The following is a 26,878-nucleotide window of genomic DNA, read 5'->3' as shown; positions in this document are numbered from 1 at the left end:
ACTTAGCGACCTAACGACATTGCGATCACAGTCCCTTGGGTCCCTGGATTGCATGCAATTGCACTACTGAACAGACAGCCCACACCGACGTTCCTCATCAAGCACTCCTGTCACGACTATCTCAAGTCACAAGTCTCAAGTTTCAGGCTATATCCTGCAACTTAACTCACTCAAGGACATCAAAAATGCAAAAGAGGAATCGTTACCAGTCCTCCCGTTCCGCAATGGGGAAACAACCACTCAAACGCTTCACCATTGCGATTACTGGCTACTTCGGAGAACAGCGCTCGTCCGAACAGATGCGCAAATGGATACATAACAATGGAGGCATCTTTGCATATAATGTCTCTCCGAAGATTACCCACCTTGTTTGTAGCAAGGAAGACTTCAAGAAGAATGTGGCAATGGGTATGGCATATTGCACTTCCTAATAGCATCAAGCATTGGATCTCTTCACCTGCGATTAGCAGCATACTGATACAAGGTCATTGTTAGTCCAAAAGGCACGCCAGCTCAGGACCGTCAAAATCGTCTCCTGGGATTGGCTGGAGGACACCTTGATGAAAGAGCATCCCATGAAAGAATCCGAATACCTTATGGCCCCTCTAGTCAAGTGTGCTGCGGACAATAAAGAAAAGAAGAAGGCAGTCAGGAAAGAGAACATTAGAAAAGGCAGTAAGTTACGAAGCGCTGGTTTGTGCTGGGTATGGTTCCTGACTTTCTCTCAGTGGAGAACTTCGAGAAAGGATGCAAGGAATTCAAAGAGGACATGTTCTCCGGTATATCACCACTCCATTGAATACCACGACGGTCGCGACTAAACCCTTCTCAGATGGCTATCATATCTATCAAGACTGCACCAAGTTCAACTACGACGTTACCCTTGCCCGCACGAACCTCCTCGTCAACAAAAATGATCGCTTCGCCCTCAAGGTGTGCTATCCCTCCTCCCCAACGTACACACCTCCTCACAAACGCCATCTCACCCCCGACCCCATGATCACTACTCCCATATTCCCCATCATTCCCCTCTCACCTCGGGCCCGCGCCCGCATCCACTGTCCGCGCGCTCAGAGATTGCAGCTCTTCGAGTCCCACGCTACGCCCAAGTACTACGCCTGCTATGCCAAGTACAGTTCTCCCGGCCACGCACCCACAAGTGAGATGCTGGCGCCGATTGGGAGCCCGTGGGAAACCGCATGGGACGCGTTTCAGGGGTTTTTCGAATTGAAAACGGGAAAGAAGTGGGAGGAGAGATTCGTCAGGATGGCCTTGGGGAGTGAGGCTTTCACGTACACTCCGCCGAAAGTGGGACAGCCAAGGGGCATGTTCTTGGAGATCTGAGCGGAAAAACCCCACGAGACTGGCGATACGATGGGATCTGGTCCTGGGCGCTCTTGCCTCTCAAAGGCTTTTGGCCCACGGGTTCTTGGATATCTGAGGGGAGAAGCCCCACGAGACTGGCGATACGATGGGATCTGGCCCTGGGCACTCTTGCCTTTCAAAGGCCGTTGGCCCACGAAGGGTTTCATTTTCCTTTCCGATGGAGAGAGAGGCTTCATGAGCTCGACATTATTCCTTCTCTCCCAATCAAAACAGCCTACTCTTCATTTCATATATCTATCCAATAGGCAATTACATAACATTTCTTAATTTCGCTCCTGCTCTTTCCCTCTTATCCTTCGTTCCCACTGACCTTCTAACCTATACATGAAAAACCAAATCAAGATTCTAATCCTCCATCGAGCACCGGACCATCGAAGCCACGCTCCTCACCGCTGAATGACCGCTCCACCAACATCCAAGCGACTCAAACATTGCATCCGCCAACTACTGCAACGCCCCAGACATCCCAAAAATGCCCCGAAACCACCTCAGACATCCTCGGACGCCGCCACATCGCTCCAAACGAGCCTTTGGGTCGGCAGATCAAACGTCGCAGGCACCGAAGAGGAGTTGCGAAAAGCCTTTGAGGGATACAACGTGTAAGTACATATCTCAGCGACTTGAGGCATCGAAACTGATGGAGTTGCGTGATGGGCGTCAAGATAGCATGGCAAGGACATCAAGGGATTGGTTGATGGGATGGACGATTGTGGATCTTGCTTTCGAGGAGGAGAAGGAGGCAATCAGAGCCACCGCAGAGATGACATTGGAATGGGATCGATGAGAAGGGGAAGAGGGGAGAAGGAGGGTGAAGAATGCGGAAAATAGGGCCGTCAATATGGATGAGGGGCAGGGGTTTGTGTGGATGCAGAGTCGTTACGTCGTCAGGGGGAAGGGAGATGGTAGATCTGCAGAGGATGTATGTATCGAGATCTTGAGAAACATTGAGAGGGTTTTGTGTGTATACAAAGCTTTATGTATAGAGCTTCTCAAAGATCAGGTCAATCATTTGAGTGTCTTCGAGGTATTGTATGAATGACACTTCAAGAAGCTGAGTATCTTATCGAGCTCCACTTCGCTTTCATGCGCGATCTGTAGGTGATCAAGACAGATTCGAATTAGGTCTTCGATCTCTGATGCAACGGCCCAATTTTCGAAAGAGAGTAATGATACCGGTGTATATGCCCACGGTGAAAACGAGCAAGATATCACAGACGAATCTAACAATAACGTCAATGATAAGAGGCTCCGAGGCGGTGCTCTCATCTTTTCTGGAGCCCAATCCAACGACACTCGCATCCCAGCTCAAAACGAAAATGGTGATCGCCAGCAACGGGAGTCCGACAAACGCAGCCAAGTTGATGTTAGTATAGTCGGAACTTTTGAACTTGTACAACCTGCAAAGACGACCTCTGGCTTCTTCAGGGGTCACTTCGACGTATCCAGGTCGCTCGCGGTCTTCGCCAGTGGCGATTTTCCAAGCGTCGTACTGGATTCGGGCAAGAGAAGTGGCAAATAGCTGGCTTGCTTCGAGCTGCCATTGATAAGGGCTCAAAGGAATTGATACGGACTGACTGACGCTTTCCTGGGCGAGAAGTGCGGTACCCAAGCGCCACTTGATCGAATCGAAGGTATTCGAGTTCGCCAAGGACCATTTCATCAACCAATATTCTGGAGAGGACTGGATATCCGGCGGCAGAGGCGAAGTCATAGACCAACAGGTGGTACCATCGGGAGAGCACAGCTCACTTGTGTCCACGCAAGCCAGAGCTCGGGCTCGAGGGTCGGCGTTGTAATAGTAAGGTTTACGGAAACCCTCAAAATAGCGTGGTTCGTTGGCGGGAAATATAGGATCAAAGCTCGGCTTGACATGGTAAATGTGCATCGAAGACACGAAAATGATTGTGAGCGTGCTGTTGGCTGGTGTCTGGAGCTCTGGTATTGGGTGCCAATAATCGATTTCCGGGTAGAGCGAAGAGAAATAAGTGCTACTAGCGATCAACCTCTGATCTTTATGTAAATAGGTGACAAGAAATGATTGGAGCAACAGCACTCACCTTACCGAGTACACCGGCACAAGCCATTCAAATGGTCGGCCAGATGTATTGAACGTGTAACTCGTATAGTCCTTAGGGCCATAATAATAGTGATAGGCTGTGCCATTGGTGCCTGGAGAAGATCGCAGGACGTACGGTTCCGACATGTTCAGTGGGGAGCAGCTTGTTGTTCGACGAAATTTATGAGTCGTTGGAGAGTTGATACCGATGACACTGGCGTCAATATAGCCAGTATCGAAGGAGATGGCAGAGTAGAGTCCATCGTGACAGAGCTCAGATGACGCGAACGGACACGGCTGATAGGTCTTGGTAGAGTATGCAATACTCTGGTTGTAGAACACCTTACAAGACAATGGGTCTGTAGGATCCGGGGAGTTGTAGCAGGTCCGAGCGTACTGGCTTGCTCGTGCTTCCTTCTGATAATTGTTTAAATCATCCCGATCTGCGGGCTCTCCACCAGCATTTTCATTGAATTGCCAAATGCCACAATGCTGCGACGAAGACAGGCCAGCTCTGTCGGAAGCAATCTTGGCTGAAAACACGCCGGCTATTGCCTGTGCAATGAAGAGACCAAAGAGAACAGTAGTTATCACGATCATTATGGTGGATGGGGAGTCGGCTTGCTTGGCTCCACCATGCAGTAGAGACTCGACGAACTCCCATACAGTCTCGCGACTGTCTTGGGATTTCTTCAGTATATCTGCGGGACCTTGGTCTCCGTGGGCCGATGGTGTTCGTCTTTCTGAGTCCGGACAACTTTCTGCAGCTGGTAATGTTGCAACAACTTGTGGGCTCTGTTCCTCAGATACAGGTTTGGCAATGTCACGCTGGTTATCAGATTGGCTTTCCACTACGCTTATTGGTGTTCCATTGGGCTGACCGGCGTATTCGATACCACATCATTCTCCGGTCTATAACTTGTTCTATAGTCAACGTGCTGACTTTGCATTAATGGAGTCTGGCTTTCAGCGACACTAGACGATGACGAAGGAGGTTTCGCTGAATGGGCATTGTTCCACTCTTTTGTGAGCCAACTAAGAAGACCAATAAGCCAAACTAGAAAGCTCTTGGCTATCTTGAAAACATAAGGACTTGTGAGAGTGAGGCACACAGCGACAAAAGCTGTCATCCATTGAGACCAAAAGTTAGTGGCAAGTATCTGCCGTTCTACTCCTCTCATTGTAGAATGTTAGCTTTCATGTCTTGGCCCCTTTCATATATTGATCATTGCTCACGGTCAAGGTAGCGACGACTATGATCCCTCCAGAAGCCTAGATTCGCTTCACTCGTTGTTGCCATGACCTGAAGTGAACGCTTATATAATGTGACCTGAATGCGTCATTAGCATCCTTGAGAGCGACATCAATATCGTTGACAATGAGGTTGGTATTGACATCAGCCCAAGCCAAGGACCCCCACACCGCCCTGACGAGGCTGGACTGATAAGCCGACCTCATTGGTCGGCATGGCAAGCGCCAATCCTTCTCCTTTCGACAAGGCACAGCCTCAGTTCATCCAGTTTACTATTCACCACCTATCAGGACTGGAAAAAGCACATCATCGGAATCAAAATGAGCGCGAAAATGGTAGCCCGCAGCATGCCTTACTACCAGGGGAAACAGAGCGATGACGATTTCCAGCGGCACAACGCCAATCGCCATCGCCGCGAAGAAAGCGGTCAAGACCGATGTGGGCAACAGGCTCTTCATCCACCTTACAATCCAACTCCTACCAGGACCGAAAAAAAACCATCATCGGGATCAAAACGAGCGGGGAAATGAAAAGCTAGAAGCCCGGCTTACTACCAAGGGGAACAGAGTGACGACGACAATTCCAGCGGCACAACGCCAATCGCCATCATCGCGAAGGAAGCGGACAAGACCAATTTGGGCAACAGGTTGTCCGAGACGACGCTGGCGTGGTGCTGTACGCTATGCGAAGTCAGAAAACGCAGCATGACGAGTGCTCTTATCTCCTGCGGTGCGTTGGGCCCTACGAGCCCCGAGATGGACAGTGGGTGAACGCGGAGGATACTAGGCACGCGAAAACCACGAATCAGGGCGATAGATTGTATCGCCTCGCATGATGCGATGTACCTTGTTGGCCAGGCCTGGAGTACGAGATATGCTTCGTTATGTGACTACGAGTTTGGTGTATGATATGAGATACGGCGTTGGGGTGCGCTTACGGTACGGGACGAGCATGCTGCTCGGCGATCTGCAGCTTGCTTTCGACAATGGTTCCATGACTACGATATTTCGGACCTCCAGTGCGCCATGCATACCGACGACGGCTTGCCCTTTCTATAATTATAGCGGAAAACCTGCTCGGCTGGCTTCCAAAGTACATGGCACCAATTTGAGTCCAGAATCTCGCTAGACGGGCAGGTTGAGAATGAAGCATGGCCCCTAGCGATCACGAGAGAACATCTCTACGGGTTTTCATCCTCTCCATTCCTCAGATCCAGCACAAAGATCTAACAAGAGCAAACGAAGCATGACATTGGGTCCATCAAAGACTAGGAGGTCTTGGGAACGTCTTGTTGAAGGGTTCGCAACGCTGAGGTGGCGTCTTGAGTTGAGTCAAAAGGGAGCAGCAATTGGACGGGTGGGATGGGTCTTTGCCTGCTCATATCGTTCTTGACCGAGAGTCAATGTTATATGCGATTAGAATTAATGCGCCTTGAGGCCGGCCATAGTATTGAGGAGGTAAGGCGCATGTTCACACAGACAATTTGACAAGGCGTTTATCATAGCACATTAGCAAGCTAACTGGAAGGGGCTTAGCGAGCTTGGCAGGTCTGAGATGAAAGTGAGGAAATGATGATGCTCATGGGCACGCGTAGCTAGTCTCCTCGAGGTCTTCTACCAACAGCATGGCTCCCAAACTCTTTGCAACAGGCACAGTGTGTTCCTTACGCGTTTATACCAGCTCCCTAGCTCCATCTGATTCCAATACAGACCGGGTACGTCGGCGGTGATTTCCTCGCCCTTCTCCTTGAAACCCATCCGGAATGGGCGATTCACATAACATGTCTCGTTCGTGACCAAGCGCGAGGCGAGAGCCTAAAGGCCACATACCCCGGCCTGCGACTCGTCTACGGTACGCTCGACGATGGGGAAATCCTCGAGGACGAAGCGGCCAAGGCCGAGATCGTGCTTCACTTCGCAAGCTCTGATCACGTTGGAGCCGCTGAGGCTATATCGAGAGGTTTGAGGAAGAGCGGAGGGTATTGGATACATACCAGTGGGACGGATGTCCTGTTGTTGCAGCCGTCAGAAGGTCATAAGGATGTCAAGACTTTCGACGACTGGGATGGGATTAAGCAATGCACTGGTCGTCCCGGTACGTCAATATCAGTCAATTTGAGAAGACAGCTGCTGGATACTAGCATCGATCAAGACTCGGCTCCCCACCGTCCAGTCGACAAAGTAGTTCTTGCAGCCGCCGCCTCGTCTTCAATCAAAACAGCCATCGTTTGCCCCTCTTTGATTTACGGAGAAGGCCGCGGCCCAGGCAATCGACGCTCAATGCAAGCTTACGAGCTCAGTAGACTGATTCTCGAACGCGGCGCAGGATTCGTTATTGGCAAGGAAGATTACATGTGGTTCAATGTACACATCTACGACCTCTCGCGTCTATATCTGTCGCTCCTTGAAGCAGCTGTTGCGGGTGGTGGCAAAGCGAGCTGGAATGACGAGGGCTACTATCTTGTTGAGAACGGCGAGCATAGATGGAATGAACTTGCACAGGAGGTTACGAACGAGGCGCACAAGCAAGGCTTGATCAAGTCTGCCGAGGCCAAGATTCTTGAAATTGAGGAGAAAGATAAGCTCAAGGCAATTGGCGTGGCGCTTTGGAATGTAAAGTCCAGAGCAAAGGCTATTCGGGCTTCAAGATTGCTGGGTTGGAAACCCAACGAAAGATCCTTGATGGCCGAGGTCCCAGATATTGTGGGCAGCGAGGCCAAGCGGATTGGAATTGCCTCAACATAAACCCCCTGCCGTATCATGAACTTTTCGACTCGCTCTTCTGGGATGCCGTCCGTGCTTTATCTCTACTATCGTTCTCTACCCTGCCTTCCGAGCACACGCTTTAGCCACATTTTTAAGCCGTCCACAGTCTTGCATGTCCTCAAAGAATGAAACACTGTTTGCAGCTCTGCCGAACCCAAAACATCCCACACAAATTACCCCTGAGCCAGCAGCGAAGCCTCCACGTAAAAACTAGGTAAATTGACCGAGGGAGCGACAAAGCGCGGCTAAGACCGGCAGTTGGGTTGCGTGAGAGATGTATAACCTCCCCCCAACTGCCGAAGCAGGCCTCTACTGCCAAGTAATACATACAGTGCTTCACAAAGTCGGCCCAGCCACTTCGTGGAGCTGGTCAACTTCGCGAGATGAATACGACACAGGTTGGGGCTGTAGAAAGGAAAAGATCCGGGACGAATGGTGCATTGCTAAATATCTGGGTGGAGCCTCCCTTCCGAGGACTCCCGTGACGAGGATGGGGTAGAAGTCAAAGTTGAGATGACCTTCTGGTTATCCTCCGTGATGTTTTCTTTCTTCACAGCCCCCTTCCTGACGGAGCAATGTTGTATGCACTTATTTTACGAAATCTAATTAGCCTCTGAACTGGGAAGACATGACCCCTTGTTTGCTCTCATGAGACATCCGTTTTCTAAGAATAAGCTCTCGCTGGGAAGAGGTGGCCCTTTCTTTGCTCGCTCTTTATGACATGTCATCTAACTTGGGTTAAAGTCCTCGCTAAGAATAGCAGTGTTGCTACTCACCCTCGTGGCTTTGTCAAGATACTTCGTTTACTGTTGAAGGGCCATTCTTACCGGGTCTGGAGGAAGAATATAACAACAAATTTGTCTGTCCCCCGGACCAGATATACAGTGATTTTGTAAATGTTTCCGCCGCCGCCGCCGTCTCGTTACGGACGTTTCTTTCCTTCTATTGCACGTCTTGCCATCCGTCTCATCGAAAGATTAGAACAGAAAACCAGATGTCACAAATCACTACCACGAGATATTGAAATTCATCTTCTCCCCTGATCTCCGTTGAATACTACTCCCGAACCACTCATATGCCAGCTTGCCCCGGAACGCCAAAGGCATTGCCGAGGAAAAACCCCCATCGTTGTCCTTCCCCGGCTCATTGATGTAGCCCTCCCGTCTCAGAGAACAGGTTCCGCAGACGAATTCTCCAGGCCCATGAGATCCCAGCCGGGTTCTGGCTTGAGCGCAGTGGAAACGATGAGCGAAGGCTTGGAAAGGGTCGCTACTGTCGCACTTGAGCGCGTCTACAATCGAGTTCCGGTCTTCCGCAGACCCGTGGTCTAGGTCGTAGAAGCTTTCTGCGTCGTCGTCGTCTGGAAAGCGGTCAGACTGAGAGATCGTGCGTCTGATTCTCTTCGTCGGCTGTACCATTTCGTAATCCAAGTGACGATGTTTCACGGTCGTCGGCGTGACTTTTCAGCGTCCCTCGAAGACCAGACCCTACCGCTTTCGGTGCTCTCTTGAGCGAGCGGAGCAACATCGGTATTGTGATCTGGCTCCTGAGCACTGCGTTGAACCGTTATGGTCCTGCCAGTCACATAGCTGCTAGGAAAGTCTGAGCAGCTACAATCCTTGTTTTTGGAAGGAACTTATGGTTGCGTATCCGGAGGCCAAGATCATTCTCGTAGAAAGGGATGTCGAGGATTGGTATAGGAGTTTTGATGCAACCGTTGTCACGGAGCTTTTTAACAAAGTCGCCGATGTCATTGTTGGTTACATCGAGCCGTTGATTGGAAGCCAGATTGGGCCCATGGGTCGGAAACTACTTTACAGATACTTTCACGCCAATACTCCGGATGAGTTGCGCCAGAATGCTCGTAGCGTTTATAAAGAGCACTACAGGCGGATCAGAGAGGCTGCGCCGAAGGGAAGGTTGCTGGAGTATCGTTTGGGTGAGGGATGGGGGCCATTGTGTGATTTCTTGGGCAAAGATGTGCCAGAGGGGCTGCCTTTTCCGAGGATCAATGAGGCTGCTGCTTTGAAGGCGAGAGTCCGCGAGGTTCAGTGGGAGAAGTTCAAGGCAGGGGGCATGGCGCTGGGCAAACATCTTGTGCCGGCTGTGGTGATTGGTATTGCGATGGGGTATTGGTATCGGAGGTAGCAATCATGTCGACTCCTTTTCCGGGCGTTTTGCCAGGCGAGTTGCTAGAAGAATGGCACACTGGGCGTCGGTATGACTCAATGTATGCACAATGATTGTTCTGCATCCCATTGTGTTGGCTATTAGCGGGAAAGCGGACCTTAGGAGAGCATGTGACAGATCAGGAATCGGCTCTTCCATAGACCAATTGTCAAGCCCTGAGGTTTTCGTACCTTGGAAACTGCCATCTTCGCTAACAGCACGCCTGCCTGTATGGAATCCTCCCTCCCCTAAACTTGTCTCTGCATCGAATACGCGAATACATCTTTCATCCAATGTGAGGCAATATCCCCAATGGGAACTCTGTATCCGCGCGCCCTCCACCATGAAATGGCAGCGATGCCATCAAAATGCTTTCCACATCATAGTCAACCAAGCCTCCTCGACAATTTCTGGCTGGTCAAATCCCTTAGATCGCATGTCCCATATCACCTTTGATATATTGTCGAAGTAGATGTGCGCGCCCTCGGTGATCCATCCGGCCACTCTCAGTCCATAGTGGTTTCTTGCTCGCGAGGGTGAAGCATTGACTCGTTCAAGGGCCTCAGGGAAGTAGTTGACTGCGTGTCGTACGTGAGCATACATAAGGTCTGTGTAGCGAAAGACCTGCGATTTCTCGCCTGTGCCATTATAGCGGGCCATTAAGTCTTTAAAGTATTTGGTGGCAGCCGTATGTTTTCCGTGTAAATTATCCATGAACTCCAGGGAGCGATCATTCAGCTTCTGATTGCACACCTCATGATTCTCCCACTGCTCTCCATAGCGGTAAAGCAGTTCCGCGTATTGATGGAGTATCGACCGAGTCTGTTTAGACACAGGTTCATTTCTTGCATCTCTTTCAGCAACGAGGTCGTAGAGATGCTTGTGGAAGACGACGAACCCTTCTTGTTGCTGCGTCAACCTGACTGCGTATCCTGCGGGCTGGGGAACGCGGACGATCGAGGAGAAAGATTGGCGAATCATGGGCGCCGCGAAGCCTATTATGTCTGAGATGCCAGGAGTCCAGCCGGGATTTGCTCCTAGTATGTCTTTCACTCTTTCTGCGGCTTCACAGCTTGGGTCCACTACGATTCGTAATGTTGCAAGCACGTCCTCTTCTGTCCCTAGCTTGTAGTCTGGCACGCCAAGGCTTGCTTCGCCTGGTACTATGCCGAAGCCCATTTTGTCCGCTGCCACGGAAGGGATGTAGAGCTCGTTCAATTCTTCTGTAGGATCTGCGGTTGGCAAAAAGTCTTGAACGCCGATTTACAAAACCGTGCCCATAGATCTCACGGCCGTAGAAGTGATCGTGTGTCCATTGCCCTCTGCCCTGCAAGTTCCCATCGAGAGGCTCGGACTGTTTCCATATCATGCCCAACGGTCTTGCCATAACTGCGAGGTCACAAACCGTCCCCAATGCCAAAGGCCGCACGACCTCTGGCGGTACAAAGCCCCAAGATCTCTTTTGCAACTTCAAGTCCGCAATCAAATAGCCTTGCGACCCAGCTGCATGGCGGGTAATATCCTCCAATATGTTTCCCTGTGCCACAAGATTCTTTCTGTTCTTCAGCTCTTTCTTCGACGCAACATCATGGAATGCAACCCCGAAGAGTTTCAATGACTGCCCTGAGTTCGTTCTCGTGCAAGGCTTCTATAAACCTTAACCAGGAGACATTCTCAGTAGTACCGGCAAGATGTGGTCCGCGCGCAGTGTCGCAGTATGTGGCTTCTTTAGACCCGGCAGATCCATCAAGTTGGTAATGCATTTCCTTTGAGCCGTAGGCGTCTGTCTCTTTTGACACAAGGTGGCGGGGCATGTAGGGGAAGAGACCGAACTGCGGTGTCGTACAGAGAGCGTCTCGAATCGCATCTCACTCCAACGGAATTTGCGGGGCGTTAATTTGGCCGACCCTCCCATCACGGAAGACATCCCATCACGGAAGACTGGCATCTTCGGTAGCCATCTGCTGTTGCTAAGAACTGGCCGAGGACTTGGCTGATAGTTGTGACGAGCGCTACCAAAGCGACGGCCAGAGCTATAATGGAGACGGTGGTGTCGCTGGCCATACTTACCGCAGTTGCTGTAGTGTTTTATTGTTTGGAAAGGGTGCCGAAAATTTTTTGGGGAAGGGAAATTTTTTTTAAAATTTTTTCCCTTTTTTTTTAAAATTACGGAGACTGAATCTATGAACTTGAGAGGACGGCACCCTCCAGGTTCGAGCAAACAAACGGGTGGTCTGTCAATGAGGTACATCAAGAGTCACTGGCACATGGCGCTGTCTTAGGTAAGAGTATTATGCCAATTGTTGGTCTAGATGGACTAGCCGATATGTTGCCAAGTGGAACCTTATCAGCCAAATCACGACGCGCGAGGTTTTTGGAGACAGGATAAGAGTTGTTGAGTACCATCTATTCAGGAAGAATGACTTATGTTTTCTGGACAGACCGTCCCGAGTCCTTTACTCTATATACCAAACATTCATCAATCATGAGTAATCATCCTTATATCCCACCCAGATATACGAAAAAACATACACCCAACCTTTTAGAAATCCTCCTTCCCGACTTGCCTCTCTCGAATACCGGTCTGCCCTTCCTCATCATCTTTGTATTGTCCACTACCCGCACTTACACTATCATCCTCATACCCCTCAGCCCCATAAGCAACACTAACATTCCTAATTTCATCCCCAACCTCCATCCACTTCTCACTGCAGGCCGGGATCGGACTAATTTTGCACAAGATCCAGTACGTCAGACTCGCGACGAGGAAACCGGCGAAAAAGTTGATGTTGTAGATGTATTTGGCACCCTGAGGCACAGGCTTTCCAATGGCTCCAACGAATCCCACGATATTGATGAGGATACCGCAGATGTAGGCTGTGTATCCGCGCCAGTGGAAGCCGAAAGTGAAGTAGTAAGGTGACGTTTTACGGGCGGAGTAGAGGTCTTTGATCTGGTAGTAGCCGCGGCGGACGACGTAGTAGTCGCAGATGATGACGCCGGCGATCGAGGAGAGGAAGACAGAGTAGGCGGATAGGTAGGTTGTGAAGTTATTGGAGGTGGAGAGAAGGTTCCTGTGGATGAACGTGTCAAGTGATGGGCTTGCGTATGGCAGTGGGAAAGACTTACCATGGACACATAGCTAAACCAACGGCAGCGCAAATGTAACCACCCCGTCTGATATTGAGATACCGTGGGAGAAGGGCTGTCATATCTGTTCCAGCAGACACGGAGTTGGCAGCAATATTTGTACCCAGCTGAGCCAGAGCGAAGGCGAACGAAATGATGAACACTCCAAATCTAGCAGGTCCGTTCGCCGTCTTCCCAGTGTTAGGATTCACCAAGAAGTAAGTAAGCAAATCCAATGGGTTCCAGACCGGGTCTCCATAGATAACCGCCGAGGAAGACGACACAATAATACCGATGAAGGACGTCACCGCAAAGCCCACAGGAATGGTGATGAATTGAGACCACAGCGCATCTCTCGGCTTCCTTGCGAAGCGGGCGAAATCAGGATCATTGACCTATCAAAATTTCGGAGTCAGCATTTCCATCTGAAGGCATCGCAAAACAAGTCTCAAGAGTACGATACTCCCAGATCATGCTTTGCAACTCCAAGTTCTGCTCGGCTTAGGAGAGACTGGTTCCGAAAGGTAGCTTACGATCAGCGTTGCGAAATTGGCAATTGATGACATGATCCCTTGAATCATAGCCCATCCAAGAGCACCTCCATGCTTCGACGATGGCTGGTGTACAATGGGTCCGATTCCATGAGCCTTGACGATCGACCAGATGAAGAAGGCAACACCGGCAGGGGGTACGAAAAATGCTTTGGCGGTGAAAAGATGGCGGATTTTGTGCACGGGGAACCAAATGGCTGGCAAGCTGCAGGCCCAAAAGAGGAAGAAGCTGACAAAGTCCCTGGTGACCGTTCCTGAGCTTTTCGGCATGCTATTTGGAACGTTTTCGTAAGAGGTCCAGATCGAGCGGATCATTAGGGTAACGCATTCGCCTGTGCCAACATCAGCATGGCGTTCAAGAGGGTATAAGTGAGAGAAAATACCTCCAATCCACGACTGAACACCATACCAGATACACGCCATGGCTGCCCTGTTGAACACCGGCCAAAGAGAACCCCAGATGCCGAAAGACGCCCTGCTAACGACGGGAAACGGTATATGGTATGTTGCACCGATGCGTCCAGTCATACAGATGAAAGTAGCCGATATCACGTAGCCGATCCATACGCAGAGCCATGATTGCCACCATGAGAGACCATTGGCGACCATAGACGACGATATCATCCAAGTATTCTAAGATTTGTCAATAAATGTCTAATCTTTGACAGGTCCCCCACATACGATGTTGAACGAGTCGGAAATCCAGAAACCAACGAAATTCCATGCACCCCATTGTCGGCGCTCAGGTTCCACTGTGATCTTGTCAACTCCTGCATGGGTTTCTCCCAAACGCCGGCGCTACTACTAACCAGGCTTCAGATCAAAATTGTGCAACATCAATTGGGCATTGGTCAAGCCTGGCTCAGACGAAACAGCGATCTTGTTCGCGAAGTACGCGAGTCTGGAATTTTCTAGCTTCTCCATGGCAGCAGTGATGTACCCCAGATCCTGATGTTGTCGAGATCTATGACTGAATGAAGTCCTGGGATGTCGACTTGATGTTCTCAGCCTGGCTGTCGGGTCGTTGGGTGAGGGCTCAGGGTGCTGATATATAAGAGGCTGTGTCTCGTGCTCCGGAGACAAATGGACTCTTGCGGAGGAGGAGCTGGCGTGTTCTGGCCTTCTATCCCCGAGTTTTTCAAGCTCGAAGTTGGCAATGCGAGAAGAAGAATGAAGGCGCACATATCTGGGGCCAAGGATGTATTATATTTGAGAGAGTTGCCCGCGGTTGGCACCGGCCGATGAGAGAGCATGGTGGGGTTCTCCAGCGGCCGCCACAAGCCAGTGTCTCGACGTCGCAAGCCGATAGCGCATGCCTTGACGACGATAATTCCTTCCTAGACAAAGGATGGGATGCAATCGTGCAGTAATAGTCTGACGATTTGCGGCGGGGAATTTGGGCGGGGACTCGTCTGTAGTGACGGCGGGAAATTGTTGCGAGCGCAATGTCCCCCGCACTAAGTCAGAAGCTTAGTGTTATCTCTTATCTGTCGCTCCACCGTACTACTCTTTGATTGAGCAACTGGATGCGAAAAAGACTTGATCATCTTAAAAAATGGAGTCATGTATAAAAAATGAGAAGAAGAAAACAAAAATCTAGATGATTACCATTACGGTGTTATTTACGTGTACATCCCATGCAACTAGAGACGTCTCTACAGGAGATCAGCCTTGCATATCTCATGGCCATGCTAGATAAACGATCTGAAAGACATCGGTCTCCAAGTGCCGTCACCATGTTTGTGGCTTGACCTGATGTGCTCACACGATAAAACAACCAGACATCGAAGCGATACCTGCCAAGCAACATGAGCTTATATTTGAGGAGCCTCGACACTCAAGAAAACCCCGACCTATAAGATGAACTCATGGTGGCACCAGAGGTTCGGCGCCATCCAGTCAATGTTTCGCTAGCTGAAGCCGCCATGTCGCGTGACCTCATATGGCGTCCTGTCGTATTTCTTCGTACGGTAATAAGACAACCATGCTGATCTTCTTGGTGGATACCGCTGATCATTTCCTTCAGCCCCCGTTCCACTTGCCAAACCGCCTATAGTCATCGTACAGCGCCTTGAAGACGGACCGACTGCTCGAATCCATAGCCGCATTCATTGTCCGCATGATATCAGGCGAAATGACCGCAAGGACTGCATACAGGCCCACGTTTAGTGCCGCTCTCATCCCAGGCAGCAGACGACCTGTGAGCTGGCATCCACAAAACTCCATAATCAGATACGGTAAATGCTGTCCTGCGATACTGCGTGCTTTCTTCGTTTTGTCATTCAATTCTAGTCGCAATCTGTTCCTCGATCGTGTGACAGACGAGACAGTGGGATCGCAGATCATGGTTAGAATTCGCCCATATGCTGCAGCGTGACTCTCTCCAAAAGTTGACGATTCGCGTCCGACTGCCTCGCTATCCTTGTATGGGACGAACAAGCATCGTAGTAGAGCTTGCAATGTCAACACCACCAGGTGGTAGCGACCTCCAATCTTGGCTCGGTGGACGGCGAGTATGGTGCCAAATAATCTGCAAAGACCAATGTAGAGCTTGCCTGAGTTCTTCTCCGTTTGAGTATCTAGGTTGGATGCTTTGACAGCGATCGCAGCAAGTAACTCGTCGATATGCCATTGCGAGATGACGCGCGTGTGATTCTGCAAAAGCATGTTGATGCACTGCATTGATAGCATGCATTCAGGAAACCCAATTCGTCGGGAAAGGCCTCTACATAGGAGAACCAGAAGTCGAGATAAATCATCGTTAAGCTCTTCCACCTGTTGATCTGGATTGTGGACTGTCAGCCTGTTAGATAGAGGGCGAGGATTTGCATTACCACCCAAAGACAATATCCCGATCTGAATTCGAAGTAAGTGGGAATAGTCTAGATATTCCTTTGGGTCGATGTGAAAATCGAAACAAAGCTCTTTCTTGCTTTGTAAACTAAGACTTGGTATTGCGTCTTTGAAATGGCCTAGAAGGTTATTCATCTCGTGACGTGAGTGCAAGTTCTTCAATAGTTCAGATTCATATGCCAAGTTCGGGTGCAGGTTGTAGTCGTACGTATACAGACGGAGTTCCACCTTGGCAAGGCATACTGCCAGATATTCAATGCTGCAGCAGTCTTTGTAAGTAATTTCTGCTCTATCGAACTTTTCGTGGTGGTCTAAAGCCTTCAGTGTCTGGAAGGGCCCGTCACCGCTAAAGAGTCGACCTGATATTTCTCGTAGATTGGGGTGAATGGCGAGAAGGTCAGAGTAGCCGGCCAGACACTCCAAGTTGACTCCACAGCTGTGTCTACGCTCCGGTTCGGTGAGACTAGTCTCATCTAAACCATCGAGACAGTTGAGAATACTCTGTAGATGGTACTGACGTGTAGTGTCCAACCCCGCTGGCTTCAGAGAGTCGGGCAATTCGTCTCGATGACGAGAAAAATGGGTCAACGACATTTCGAACAGAGCCGCGAAAGCCGTGGTACAGGCGATGTCATTTTTGTAATGATTTTCCAAAGAGCGGGCCATCTGCCCATAGAATGCTTGGAGGTATGTAATGGTGCTCTTCTGGTCGAGCGTCGTGAATAGATAGCTGAAAATAAGGGTCAGCGAATCTAACCAAGGGCAATATTCTCGGGATCATGCCTCATCACTGAATGTGTAAGCTGTCTCAAAGCCTTTACACTGTGCACGTTATCCTCTGACCACCCTACAACGCTATCAATCCCTCGCGCAAGACTAATCAGAGCCATCTCATCATTAAGCTTTCCAGAGCCCTTGTTTGGCATTTCGTTCTCATTGGTGAGTATGTTAATTGATTTGTTGGGCATTTGGATGAGCTTGGTCAGTAAAATCAGGTGATCTGTGGTCCTCGCGAGTTTCGACATGTTTGCAACCAGGAGTATGCGAAGGACACGATTTGCCAATTTGGTCCTCTGTCCTCGATCGAAAGCGTTGGTAGGAGTTACTTGAATGCTTCGAAGGGCTATTACGTAGTCCGCGGCTCCAATGTCCCAATATTTGGGTTCCCCAAAATCTGATGTGTTCAGGTAGCGGTCAACCTGAAAATTTCGTAGACAACCTACGGATATTAGCCTCTAATCAACTTGTCGTCCACTTCGAACACGCCTACTCGTTACAGATCCAATCTCAGCTAATGCATCACACCGTAATAGCTTTTTCCAGCAAGAAGAGTAATCGATAAATGGACCTTTCGCGGCACCCAAGAACCTTTGCTGGAAGACTGATGCCCAGTAAAGCTGCTGCACGAGGCGGTTTTGGGTGCCCCCATCGAGATGACTACACAGATATTAGGTCAGCATGACGAGCAATAGGACCAATCCAGCTCCTCACCTGAGAACTTCTGGCGACTCGATGATCTCTTCAATACAGTCGAAGTAAAATTTGTCCACAGGACTGATCTTTGATGGGGATTTCTCGCTTTGAGAATTGGCGTCAGAATGCATCATAGTCCCAAAGTGATCATGACTTATGCGATGGCAAAAAGGCTCCATAATGTCTAAGAGCTTCGTCACGGCTAATACGATCTTTCGACGCGATGAAAATTGCAGGTCCTCCCAGAAAGAGTTTTCCATCGCTGCAAACTTGAGCATGAACCTGACAGCATACAGCTCTTCCGTTAGATCGACGTTGTCGCGGAGCGTTAGTTCTGAGGAGATGTGTTTGATCAGTTCAGAGGCCATACATATCGCGGGATGGGCTTTGCGTTTGAATACTGAAGAGTCGCGCAACGATGACCATCGATCTGTGATTGTCGCCTTGATCCTCCAGACTCTCCAATAATGGGGCGAAGATACTTTTGGGGGTCTAGAGACCAGTAGCCCTAGCAAGCTGAACACTGACAGGGCTATCGAGTCAAGCTTGACCAATGTTTCGTCCTTGAATAATCCGGTACATACGCAGTCGAGTATTACTAGGCTCGCCAGAGACATCGAATTGTCACTGAGTACATTCGGGATAGAAGGCGCTAGATCACGAGTAGCTGTTGATAGGACTCGATCAACTTGGCCTGCAGTGAGCGATGATTCTACCACTTGTGCAACGTGCAGGAGTAGTCTTTCATCTTCCCAGATACTGGGAATAAGCTCGAAGTAGTTCCGCTTGGATTCTTGTCGGCCTTGAACTATGCTAAGCTGCTCCCTCCAATGCTCTAGAAATCCAGTCAAGTCCCGCGCATCTGTGAAGGCGCTGCAGAGCGGTTTCATGACATGTAGAAGCTTGAAATCGTAGTTCTTGTCCTCTTCCAACGATCCGTAGCACATTTCGTCAGTGATATTTCGAAGTAAAGCAGATAGATATTTGTTAGGGGGTCGGTATGCATACGTCCCGTTGTCACTAGCTGAAGAAGACGGAACTACAAAGGTGTTTGAGTCGTTGAGTATGCACAAGCTAACGAGGCCCCATTCGATTTGACTATCATCCTCAACATCAACGCGAGTCTCGGTGTGACTGTCATCAGTATTCTGGAATAGGCCTGAAGCTTGATCCAGAATTGCCTCAATAGTGGAAGGGCTCAATTGCACCTGATGATCCACAGCTTTGCGCAACATCCACTTGATCACCCGGATATGGTCTTTCTGCGCTCTGAATGATGAGAAAGGGGGAAAAAGGGTTTCAGCGCACTTTGCGAGGTTGATGAAAAGCTGTTCTAGCCACGGATTCTCAAGCCTGCGTAGTTTGGGAGTATCTCGAGGGCGGCATCTGATTGCAATATCGAACAGAAGCGATAATATCATGAGTGCAAGGTGCTTATCAGTCTTCCAATCTGCCCGAAGAAACGGGCTCTCGAGCTGCGGAAGAAATCGTCTCAGCGAAGAGACCATCCGATCACCAAAAGAAGTAAAAGATACCTCTTTCTCAAGCTCAGTTGGAGGCTCCAGGTCCTGGAAAGAGCTGCGAAGCGGCAGTACAATAAAATCGATAAGCAACCCTTCTAAACATCTGATCACTTCTGCCATTTCCTCCCCGGGTGCCGGACGTTGACGGCATGTATGCAGGAGCTGGAGAACGGGCAGCATACAAGAAGCCATGAATGCACTCTGACAAGCATGGCATTAGCAGAACTCTCTACAAACTTTCTCTGGATTGCGTACATTGCTTGAAGTGGATGAGTGCTGTCCTAAAAGGGATCGTCGGTTCCAGAGGGCAACCACGGGGAGCATGCAAGACCTATAGCCAGTGTCTGCTAATGGCTTCTGAAGTCCCACTGTAAGTACTCTTTTCTGGTGCGAACGTTTTTGAGGTGTCTGTATGATACGATTCGTAAGGTAGAAAGAGCTCCCCAATACATGAGCCGCATCCTGCGGAGAGATTTGCAGAGTACTCTTCATGTGCTCCACCGCAAACCCTTGTGTCTTTTCCGGGTCCATTGTTAAAAACTCCAGCTGCCTGATACTACCGCAAATTGCCAAATACAGCACCCTGAAGGCGCCGGTAGCAGTACTGACCGTTTCCTCAGACGCAGTGACCACTGTTCCATCCAATTTGCGCTTTTTTGAGGTCCCACGCTTACTGGAGGAGCTCTCCACCGTGTCAGAGCTATCTTCGAGCTGGTCCATCAAGTCTTTATTTCCTACTCCCACATCCGGAGATACCGTTACACGGCTCGCCTTGTTTTTGAAGCCACCCCAAAGTATTTCGTAGGACACTTGTAAACTGGTGTGCGGTGAGTAGTCGTGCCACGCTCGAAAGTGGAGTACGTATGACCAGCTCCTGAAGTAATACCCATGACTTGGGCTGTAGGTGCGGACTGCCTGGAGATAAGTCCGAGTATTGCAGTTTCTTGAGCAGCCATCTTAGTGCCCATTCCGCTCGTGGGTCAGAGGTGGTGTGTTGCTGCAGCACTCGCCCATCAACTGAATTCTGAAAGGCTTTCCAGTGCCCATCAAGGTCAATCTCAAGGATGCCGCACGCTTGGGCGATTTGAACAGCGAAAGGTTCCTCGCTTTTGTCAAGGGAGAGAATGCTCTGCTGAGACCTACAGCGGCTTGTTGCCTCGTGGAGTCAGTGTCCGGTCCTGAGAAGCTGGGTGTAACTTACCGAAGACATTGTAGCCAGGCAGTTCGATTTTTGAGCGCGAAGCCGAGCAGAACCAAAGAAGGTTCAAACAAGATGTTTTTCTTGCGCGGAAGGTGTGCCGAGGAATTTCAACATCCGGCGCCAAAGGTTGATCCGCTCCGGAATCCGCAGGAGCTCCAAGTTTTCGGAGGCACACGACGCCGACAACAGCTCTCACTAGCGAAACAACCGATCCTGTGAGTTTCGATTCTTCGAGCGTGTACAATGGCTGCTAATGAATTTCATAGTCAGTCCATCACACAATGGCCGACGAGCCGCCCCCACCCTTGACGCCCGCAACGCGAACCGCGAAACCCGTTAGCGAGGCATTGCTCAACGATAAGGTACCCATCGCCGCGTTCCTGCTGCGGCTTGTAAACTCCGGAGCGAGCTCTTGCTGATACAAGAGCATGGTAGTGGGACCATGCTCTATCCTCCTTTCTGATCCGCTCCTCCATCGGCCTCTCTTTCGGCGTCGTCTTCTCCGTTCTTCTGTTCAAGCGAAGAGCATGGCCCGCGTGGGTAGGGTTGGGATTTGGAGCTGGGAGGGCTTGGGAGGAAGCTGATGGTATGTGCTTATGTTACGAGAGCTGGGATTGGACGGCGAATTCCAGGACGCTGACTTTGGCTGTGATCCAGCTACGTTTAAAAGGGGAGGCACACCAATGGGGAGAGATGGGTTGAGATTGGTGAGGTCATAGGGAAGGATGTTTGGGGACGATTGAGCGCCATTGCTGGAGAATAGAGGATAGACGTGTGTACGATGGGCTGTAAATACTCTGACATGAAGTTTTTCACAGGCCAAAAATCCAATTGGCTCCCCCTTACGCGTCCAATAACTTCGCTCAATAACGTTCGCCTTCAGGATTAGCCCGAATGACTGAGTGGCAACGTTTCTTTGAAATCTGTCTAAATCATGAGATTATACAAATTTGACAGCCACAGAGGATGGATCTCCGTTCAGGGCAGCCAAATCTGCGATTTACCAGAATCACATTTGGCATGTGGACAGGGTCAACCCAAAGTCCGAAGTCGGCATGGCCTCATTCCTTGTCAGGTCCACATTCCCTCGTCAGATATGGCCATACCTCTGGATATCTTCTTGATCAGCGCCTTCTTCAAAAATTCTTCTCTGGCCAAGCTCCTTGTTTGCTGCAGATGACACAGTGAGCGCCAATCCAAATTAACAGCTTTACTCACGTACCTTCGCCCACACCCCGCCCCCCTATCCTCCCCTTGTCCAAAGCTTTACCCAAGACGCCTCTACTTTCTTCAATTGCCTTCTCTTCAGCTACACTCTGATACAACTGCCCAGCTACGACTGTCGGCGCAACAAGTACCTCATCTACATTGGGTACCGTTCTGCGCTTCGCATCTTCGAGAACCTTGTCAGCATCACGCATCGCCTGGTGCAGAATATTTTCATTCGAGGAAAGCAGCGCTTCGAGGTCATTCAGCTGCGATATTTCCCTGTTGATGGCGTTCAAGGTTTGCGTCAGTGCGGCTTGTTGAGCACGGAGGGGAGGCAGTGCAGAAAGGTTGTAAGTATGACTTGAGTGTATCTGTTGGGTGAGAGTCTCGGAGAAAGCCGAGAGTAGTGCGTCTTTCTGCGGGTTGGGTGGAATTGGAGGTGGAGCAACATTTGTTGGTTGTGCTGGGAGTGCGGTTTCGAACGAAGAGGTAAGCAGATCTTCTGGCGCTTTAGGCTTTGATGATTGCGGAGATTGCTGAGGAGGGTGCCTTTGAACCTGATACGACTGTGGGGGTGGTTGTTGGTAGCTGGGTTGAGATGGAGGTCGCTGAACACGATCTTGGTATGCTGGAGGATAACCCTTTTGATACTGACCAGTGGGTGAAGGCCGTGGTCCTTGCTGGGAGTATCGGGGCTGATTAATGCTCATCTGATCGGAAGGGAAGGTGTTCTGCCGAGAGCCAGGCCTCATGGGGCTGACGTTGTCGAGCCAGGGCTGCTGATTCGGGTAATGAGAAGCTCTGTTCGGTTCAGAATGTGCATCGTTATCATGTTGTAAGCTGCTGCCTCTTTGAGGCGCCTTCCGGGGCATAGGAGGTGGAGCTCTCGCGTACCCATTCTGTTGGGCTAGATAGGAACCAATGTACTGCGGTTCTGGCCTAGACGGAAGAGGTGGGAGTGGCGTGGGGGCGCTAACTTGAGCATTCGGCGGACCACGAGCATCAAATGGTTTTGGCGGTGGCGGCGGACGTTGGTGTCCTGCTGGAGACTGGGATTGTCTGACACTATTATCTGACCTTCCCAGCTCTGGTGGCAACGGCGGAATTGGCGGTGGTGCACCGTTTTGCTGTGACGCCGAATTTTGCTTCGCGATGACGGGTGGTTCCTGCGCAAAGATGTTTTGCAGAATGGAGAAAAATTCATTTAGATTGGACCTCTAAAACCGCAAGTCAGTGCGGCTTCGACGCCTCCAAGTCCCAGCGTAATTTGAACTTTATGGCCTGGAATCCTTGCTACAATACTCACATCATCTCTCCACCCTGCCAGATACGGATGATATATCCTCCCTTCCCCACTCACGTATTGCCCAGGCCGGACCGCCATATCTTTGGTCGGCGTGACAAATCCGATGGGCCCCACGTTTGGGTACTCTTGAGGTACCCATACCGAGATCGGAAAAGCATATGTCGTACCCCGGAAAGAAACAGGTAGAGTGCCTCGTAGGTTCAGAAGGAGGGAAGATTGGCCGTTCTCGTATGCTTCGATAGATCAGTGGGCGTAAACGAACGATTGGAATCGTGCACAGGAAAAGCTATTCCATACTATAGACGTCTGTTCGGAGAGCGAAGTTGGGATTGTACGAGAGCGTTTGGGCAACATCTGAGTAGGTGCGTGGGATATTTCGGTATTCCTGATACTATTAGTGACAAAAACTTGGAAGATAGCACTCAGGTATCTCACACTGTTAATCGCCCCATGAAGCCAATTGAGGACTTTCTGAGGAACTGCCCCCATATCTCGAATCCTCAAAGTGTTCAGAGCAGTTTTGCGACTGATGCCTTCAACTTTAGTTATAGGGCGTGGCTTCCTTGCAGGCATTTGCAGCTAGCTACATGTGCAATAGCGGCTTGGCCTGGTGGGATATATCCTGCAGCAGCCTTCCTGCTTCATAGAATAATCAACACCTCCTACCCACCAAAACTCCTCGTCTTCAAATCTGGTGCCCGAGCTGAGGAAATTATAGTGGCCTTGGAGTGTGATCATTGTTCTTCTTGTTAGGCTTGTTGTGCCTATTGTTTTCATACCTCTTTTTTCTTTTACAGCCCTTCAGATCGATCCGAAGCTCAGTTATGAAGTCTAAGCCGTTTTCTCGCCCTTATCTTAATCCCAGTGACGCCTTTTACGGCAGCAGTGAAAGCTCAGCAACTCAATGGCTACAACAAACTATAACACCAAGCTATCCGGTCACGTGTATATACCAAAGTAGTATCTTATCTGGCTTCAAGTACTTCTTACAGGTGACGCCGAAGCTTAGACTAAGACCTGTCTAGATATAGCACACTTGCTAGCTGAAAGCAACCCCCCCCCACAAATTTTTTTCTTTTTTTTTCTCCTCTTTTTTATTTTTTTCCTTCCCTTAGGGGAGGTTTCAGTCATAGCAATACCAGTTCTATCAGAGCTACCAGAGCAGCCTGTCGTATCAGAGAAGCCTGTCATACCAAAGCAGCCTACCCTACAGCTACCAGAGCAGCCCCGTCATACCACAGTCAGCTCCATCAGTACCAGAGCAGCCTACTCCACAGCTACCAGAGCCTGCTCCAGAGCTACCAGAGCAGCCTACCATACCACAGCTGTCAGAGCTATCACAGCAGCCTACTCCACAAGTACCAGAGAAGCCTGTCACACCAGAGCAGCCTGCTCTACAGCTACCAAAGCCTACTTTACAGCTACCAGAACAGCCACTTCTACAGCTATCACAGCAGCCTATCACATCAGTCCTACCACAGCAGCTACCTCAGCCCGATTTCACGTTTACACTCACACACCTCACTCAGCAGTCCGTTACTACCCCACACTACTGGTTCTGGCCTATCATGGGGGTTGGTTAGCTTGCTATGCTACGAAAGCGGTCCTATCAGTGCTCGCAGAAGGCTTCCTCAGCTGCTTGCTACGATGCTATTTGGTTTATAATGCATGTTTTGCTAGAGGTAGCATCTTTCAGGGGCTTGTTTTGCTATGGCTTTGCTTGCTACCTTGTTGGTATAGCTTCATGTATTTGTTAGTCGCGGGGGCTCCGTCTTATTTGTGTGGGAGTAGTTGATTGATTGATTGATTGATTACATCATACTACCCTAAAGTCTTACCTTAGTAGCCGACTATGCGAGTTACGTAATCTATCTAATCCTTTCGATCAATTATATAGTCTCAAATAAATAAGATTATATAAGTTATCGTTATGATTCTACGTTTTATTATACTTAATCCTTAAGAAGGGGTATACTTTATATCGCTAGAGCTCTTTCGTCTTAATTATATCTTTCTTTTTAATCGTTTACTCTAGTAAATTCTTATTATTAATTTTTATTAAGGGCTTAATATTATCTAATAAGTCTTATATTTCTTATAAAGTTCGTCGCTATAGAGGCGTAGCGTAATTTTATTAGTATATTCTTATAAGTAATAATCCCCTCTTTTATCTTTCTTCTCTTTTCGATCTATTATATTCCTCGCTTCTTGCTAAATAGCTTATATTTATAAAGAATATATCGAGCTATCTACTTCGCTTTATACTTATATTCTTTATTCTCTATATTCGATACTTATTAGTTATAAAGAAAGATCTTAAAATCTATTTTCTCGATTTTTATTTACGTTATTAGCGATATCTTAGCGCGTTTAACTTTTAAATATAGAAGTTATATTTATTTCGACGGTGTTAATTAAATTTTTCTAAGAATATCGCCTCGCTTTTTATTAGTCTATTTAATAGTTTATTATTCTATCGCGTAGTCTCTAATAGCTATCTTAATTATCGATATTATTCTTATTTATATAATTAATAATTAAGCTATTTTATTAATATTTATCTTTACTCTTTTATTATAAATTACTCGCTTTTACTAGTTAATAACCTTCTTCGCTTCTCTATTCGCTTATTTATTATCGTCGATATTAATATATATTAAAATCCAGTATAATTCTATTACTATCTCGAGATATCTTAGCGAATTAATAATCTATATTATTTATATTATATAGATCTATCTTAAGTACTTATCTAAGTCTTCGATAGTCTAAATCGATATTTAATTATTCGTATTTACTATAACTCTACTAAATTATAATCTTATTTAATATATAACTACTATAATTAAAGCTTAAAGAATATTATATAGCTTTATCGAGTATATTATATATTAGTTATTTAAGTCTAAATAGATACTAAAAGTAGAATTAATATCTAACGATATAATTAAAGCTTTCATCTTTTTATTAATCTTATTATCGTCTATATATATTATTATATAATCTTTATTAATCGATCTTTTAGCTAGTTCTTTAGCGACTTATTTAATCTTATAAATTATTATTTTAAAAGACTCTTAATCGAGAGCGGCGCTAAAAGAGTATAGTTTCTTAATCTTATTAATATCGTCATATTATTCTTTAAATCTATTAATATATCGCTCTAGTAAACTTAGTTTTCTATTCTTCTTAGATTTTCTTTTAAACTTTTATCGCTCGAATCGTAATTTAATAATCTCGCTATATATTAAACTAATAGCGATTTATAAGATAGCTTTTAAGATAATCTTATTTAGCTATTATTTAACTAATAGAAGATATACTTTTATATTAAATACTAGAATAAATATAATCTTAAATACTTTAATTATCTTTCTCTCTATCTAAGATTAAATTCTTTATAATAATAAGAGATAAGTTTTATTATAATCGATAGTATTTTCAAGCTAATATTATATTAAGTAGTAGTATATTATTTATAGAATAATTACCGTCTAATAAAGCTATCTTATACTCTTATAATTATTATCTTATATTAATTCAATAATTCTCGCTAATATATCGATACTTTTAATAGTTTTAGATCGAATCTTCTTATTATAGTAACTCTATAGAAGTTTAAAGTCGATTTCGACTTCTAGATAGCGAATAAAGTGTCTTATCTTAATATATTATCTCTTATTAAGTTATAGAGAATAATTTAAACTAAATCTCTATTTTCTACTAAGATATAATAGTTGATATTTATTAAAATTAAACTTCGATTTATATCGTAATATCTACTTTATATAAACTTCGTCGTAGATTTTATAAAGAGCGTTATAGTTTTTCTTAATAAAGTCTCTTATTATTAGAAGATCTATATCGTCTACGAAGTTAATAACTATCGTTTCTAAATTAACGCGACTATTATATTTATTAATAAGATTTAAATTATAAAAGAGATAAAGTATAAGCGATAGCGGTAATTTTTAAGAAATTTCGATTACTATAAGAGTCTTTAAT

At 47.7% G+C, this 26,878-nt stretch overlaps 13 protein-coding genes across 13 annotated transcripts; 6 read left to right on the top strand and 7 right to left on the bottom strand.

The window, feature by feature from the left end:
* Positions 1 to 224: 224 nt before the first annotated feature.
* On the top strand, positions 225 to 1,344 carry HO173_010549 (uncharacterized protein; the record flags this gene model as incomplete). The annotated part of the gene is made up of 5 exons (XM_037312434.1): positions 225 to 408; positions 496 to 675; positions 729 to 779; positions 833 to 933; positions 1,084 to 1,344. 5 exons carry the CDS (start codon positions 225 to 227, stop codon positions 1,342 to 1,344), a joined length of 777 nt encoding a protein of 258 aa, XP_037160650.1.
* A 514-nt stretch (positions 1,345 to 1,858) lies between these two features.
* Positions 1,859 to 2,170, top strand: HO173_010548 (uncharacterized protein; the record flags this gene model as incomplete). The annotated part of the gene is made up of 2 exons (XM_037312433.1): positions 1,859 to 1,985; positions 2,049 to 2,170. 2 exons carry the CDS (start codon positions 1,859 to 1,861, stop codon positions 2,168 to 2,170), a joined length of 249 nt encoding a protein of 82 aa, XP_037160649.1.
* Positions 2,171 to 2,488: 318 nt separating this feature from the next.
* HO173_010547 (uncharacterized protein) lies at positions 2,489 to 4,042 on the bottom strand (the record flags this gene model as incomplete). The annotated part of the gene is made up of 2 exons (XM_037312432.1): positions 2,489 to 3,374; positions 3,444 to 4,042. The coding sequence occupies 2 exons, from the start codon at positions 4,040 to 4,042 to the stop codon at positions 2,489 to 2,491; spliced, it is 1,485 nt and encodes a 494-aa protein (XP_037160648.1).
* A 972-nt stretch (positions 4,043 to 5,014) lies between these two features.
* Positions 5,015 to 5,464, top strand: HO173_010546 (uncharacterized protein; the record flags this gene model as incomplete). Its single annotated transcript, XM_037312431.1, has 2 exons — positions 5,015 to 5,132; positions 5,253 to 5,464. The coding sequence occupies 2 exons, from the start codon at positions 5,015 to 5,017 to the stop codon at positions 5,462 to 5,464; spliced, it is 330 nt and encodes a 109-aa protein (XP_037160647.1).
* An 854-nt stretch (positions 5,465 to 6,318) lies between these two features.
* On the top strand, positions 6,319 to 7,438 carry HO173_010545 (uncharacterized protein; the record flags this gene model as incomplete). The annotated part of the gene is made up of 3 exons (XM_037312430.1): positions 6,319 to 6,348; positions 6,404 to 6,788; positions 6,846 to 7,438. 3 exons carry the CDS (start codon positions 6,319 to 6,321, stop codon positions 7,436 to 7,438), a joined length of 1,008 nt encoding a protein of 335 aa, XP_037160646.1.
* A 1,659-nt stretch (positions 7,439 to 9,097) lies between these two features.
* Positions 9,098 to 9,607, top strand: HO173_010544 (uncharacterized protein; the record flags this gene model as incomplete). Its single annotated transcript, XM_037312429.1, has 1 exon — positions 9,098 to 9,607. One exon carries the CDS (start codon positions 9,098 to 9,100, stop codon positions 9,605 to 9,607), a length of 510 nt encoding a protein of 169 aa, XP_037160645.1.
* Positions 9,608 to 9,991: 384 nt separating this feature from the next.
* HO173_010543 (uncharacterized protein) lies at positions 9,992 to 11,576 on the bottom strand (the record flags this gene model as incomplete). The annotated part of the gene is made up of 3 exons (XM_037312428.1): positions 9,992 to 10,860; positions 10,919 to 11,276; positions 11,475 to 11,576. 3 exons carry the CDS (start codon positions 11,574 to 11,576, stop codon positions 9,992 to 9,994), a joined length of 1,329 nt encoding a protein of 442 aa, XP_037160644.1.
* Positions 11,577 to 12,170: 594 nt separating this feature from the next.
* On the bottom strand, positions 12,171 to 14,232 carry HO173_010542 (uncharacterized protein; the record flags this gene model as incomplete). Its single annotated transcript, XM_037312427.1, has 6 exons — positions 12,171 to 12,702; positions 12,758 to 13,152; positions 13,291 to 13,640; positions 13,692 to 13,941; positions 13,990 to 14,060; positions 14,118 to 14,232. The coding sequence occupies 6 exons, from the start codon at positions 14,230 to 14,232 to the stop codon at positions 12,171 to 12,173; spliced, it is 1,713 nt and encodes a 570-aa protein (XP_037160643.1).
* Positions 14,233 to 15,330: 1,098 nt separating this feature from the next.
* Positions 15,331 to 16,827, bottom strand: HO173_010541 (uncharacterized protein; the record flags this gene model as incomplete). The annotated part of the gene is made up of 1 exon (XM_037312426.1): positions 15,331 to 16,827. The coding sequence occupies one exon, from the start codon at positions 16,825 to 16,827 to the stop codon at positions 15,331 to 15,333; it is 1,497 nt and encodes a 498-aa protein (XP_037160642.1).
* An 86-nt stretch (positions 16,828 to 16,913) lies between these two features.
* On the bottom strand, positions 16,914 to 19,877 carry HO173_010540 (uncharacterized protein; the record flags this gene model as incomplete). The annotated part of the gene is made up of 5 exons (XM_037312425.1): positions 16,914 to 17,380; positions 17,432 to 17,598; positions 17,653 to 19,109; positions 19,170 to 19,358; positions 19,413 to 19,877. 5 exons carry the CDS (start codon positions 19,875 to 19,877, stop codon positions 16,914 to 16,916), a joined length of 2,745 nt encoding a protein of 914 aa, XP_037160641.1.
* Positions 19,878 to 20,114: 237 nt separating this feature from the next.
* HO173_010539 (uncharacterized protein) lies at positions 20,115 to 20,788 on the bottom strand (the record flags this gene model as incomplete). The annotated part of the gene is made up of 3 exons (XM_037312424.1): positions 20,115 to 20,305; positions 20,359 to 20,608; positions 20,684 to 20,788. 3 exons carry the CDS (start codon positions 20,786 to 20,788, stop codon positions 20,115 to 20,117), a joined length of 546 nt encoding a protein of 181 aa, XP_037160640.1.
* Positions 20,789 to 21,448: 660 nt separating this feature from the next.
* On the bottom strand, positions 21,449 to 23,446 carry HO173_010538 (uncharacterized protein; the record flags this gene model as incomplete). Its single annotated transcript, XM_037312423.1, has 5 exons — positions 21,449 to 21,528; positions 21,581 to 22,784; positions 22,874 to 23,106; positions 23,171 to 23,258; positions 23,309 to 23,446. The coding sequence occupies 5 exons, from the start codon at positions 23,444 to 23,446 to the stop codon at positions 21,449 to 21,451; spliced, it is 1,743 nt and encodes a 580-aa protein (XP_037160639.1).
* Positions 23,447 to 23,697: 251 nt separating this feature from the next.
* HO173_010537 (uncharacterized protein) lies at positions 23,698 to 24,456 on the top strand (the record flags this gene model as incomplete). The annotated part of the gene is made up of 2 exons (XM_037312422.1): positions 23,698 to 23,865; positions 24,016 to 24,456. 2 exons carry the CDS (start codon positions 23,698 to 23,700, stop codon positions 24,454 to 24,456), a joined length of 609 nt encoding a protein of 202 aa, XP_037160638.1.
* Positions 24,457 to 26,878: the final 2,422 nt, after the last annotated feature.

Source organism: Letharia columbiana, assembly GCF_014066305.1.
Source record: "Letharia columbiana isolate WasteWater2 chromosome Unknown Sc0000050_s0, whole genome shotgun sequence".
Classification (NCBI taxonomy): domain Eukaryota; kingdom Fungi; phylum Ascomycota; class Lecanoromycetes; order Lecanorales; family Parmeliaceae; genus Letharia; species Letharia columbiana.
This window is presented reverse-complemented; position numbering and strand designations above follow the sequence as displayed.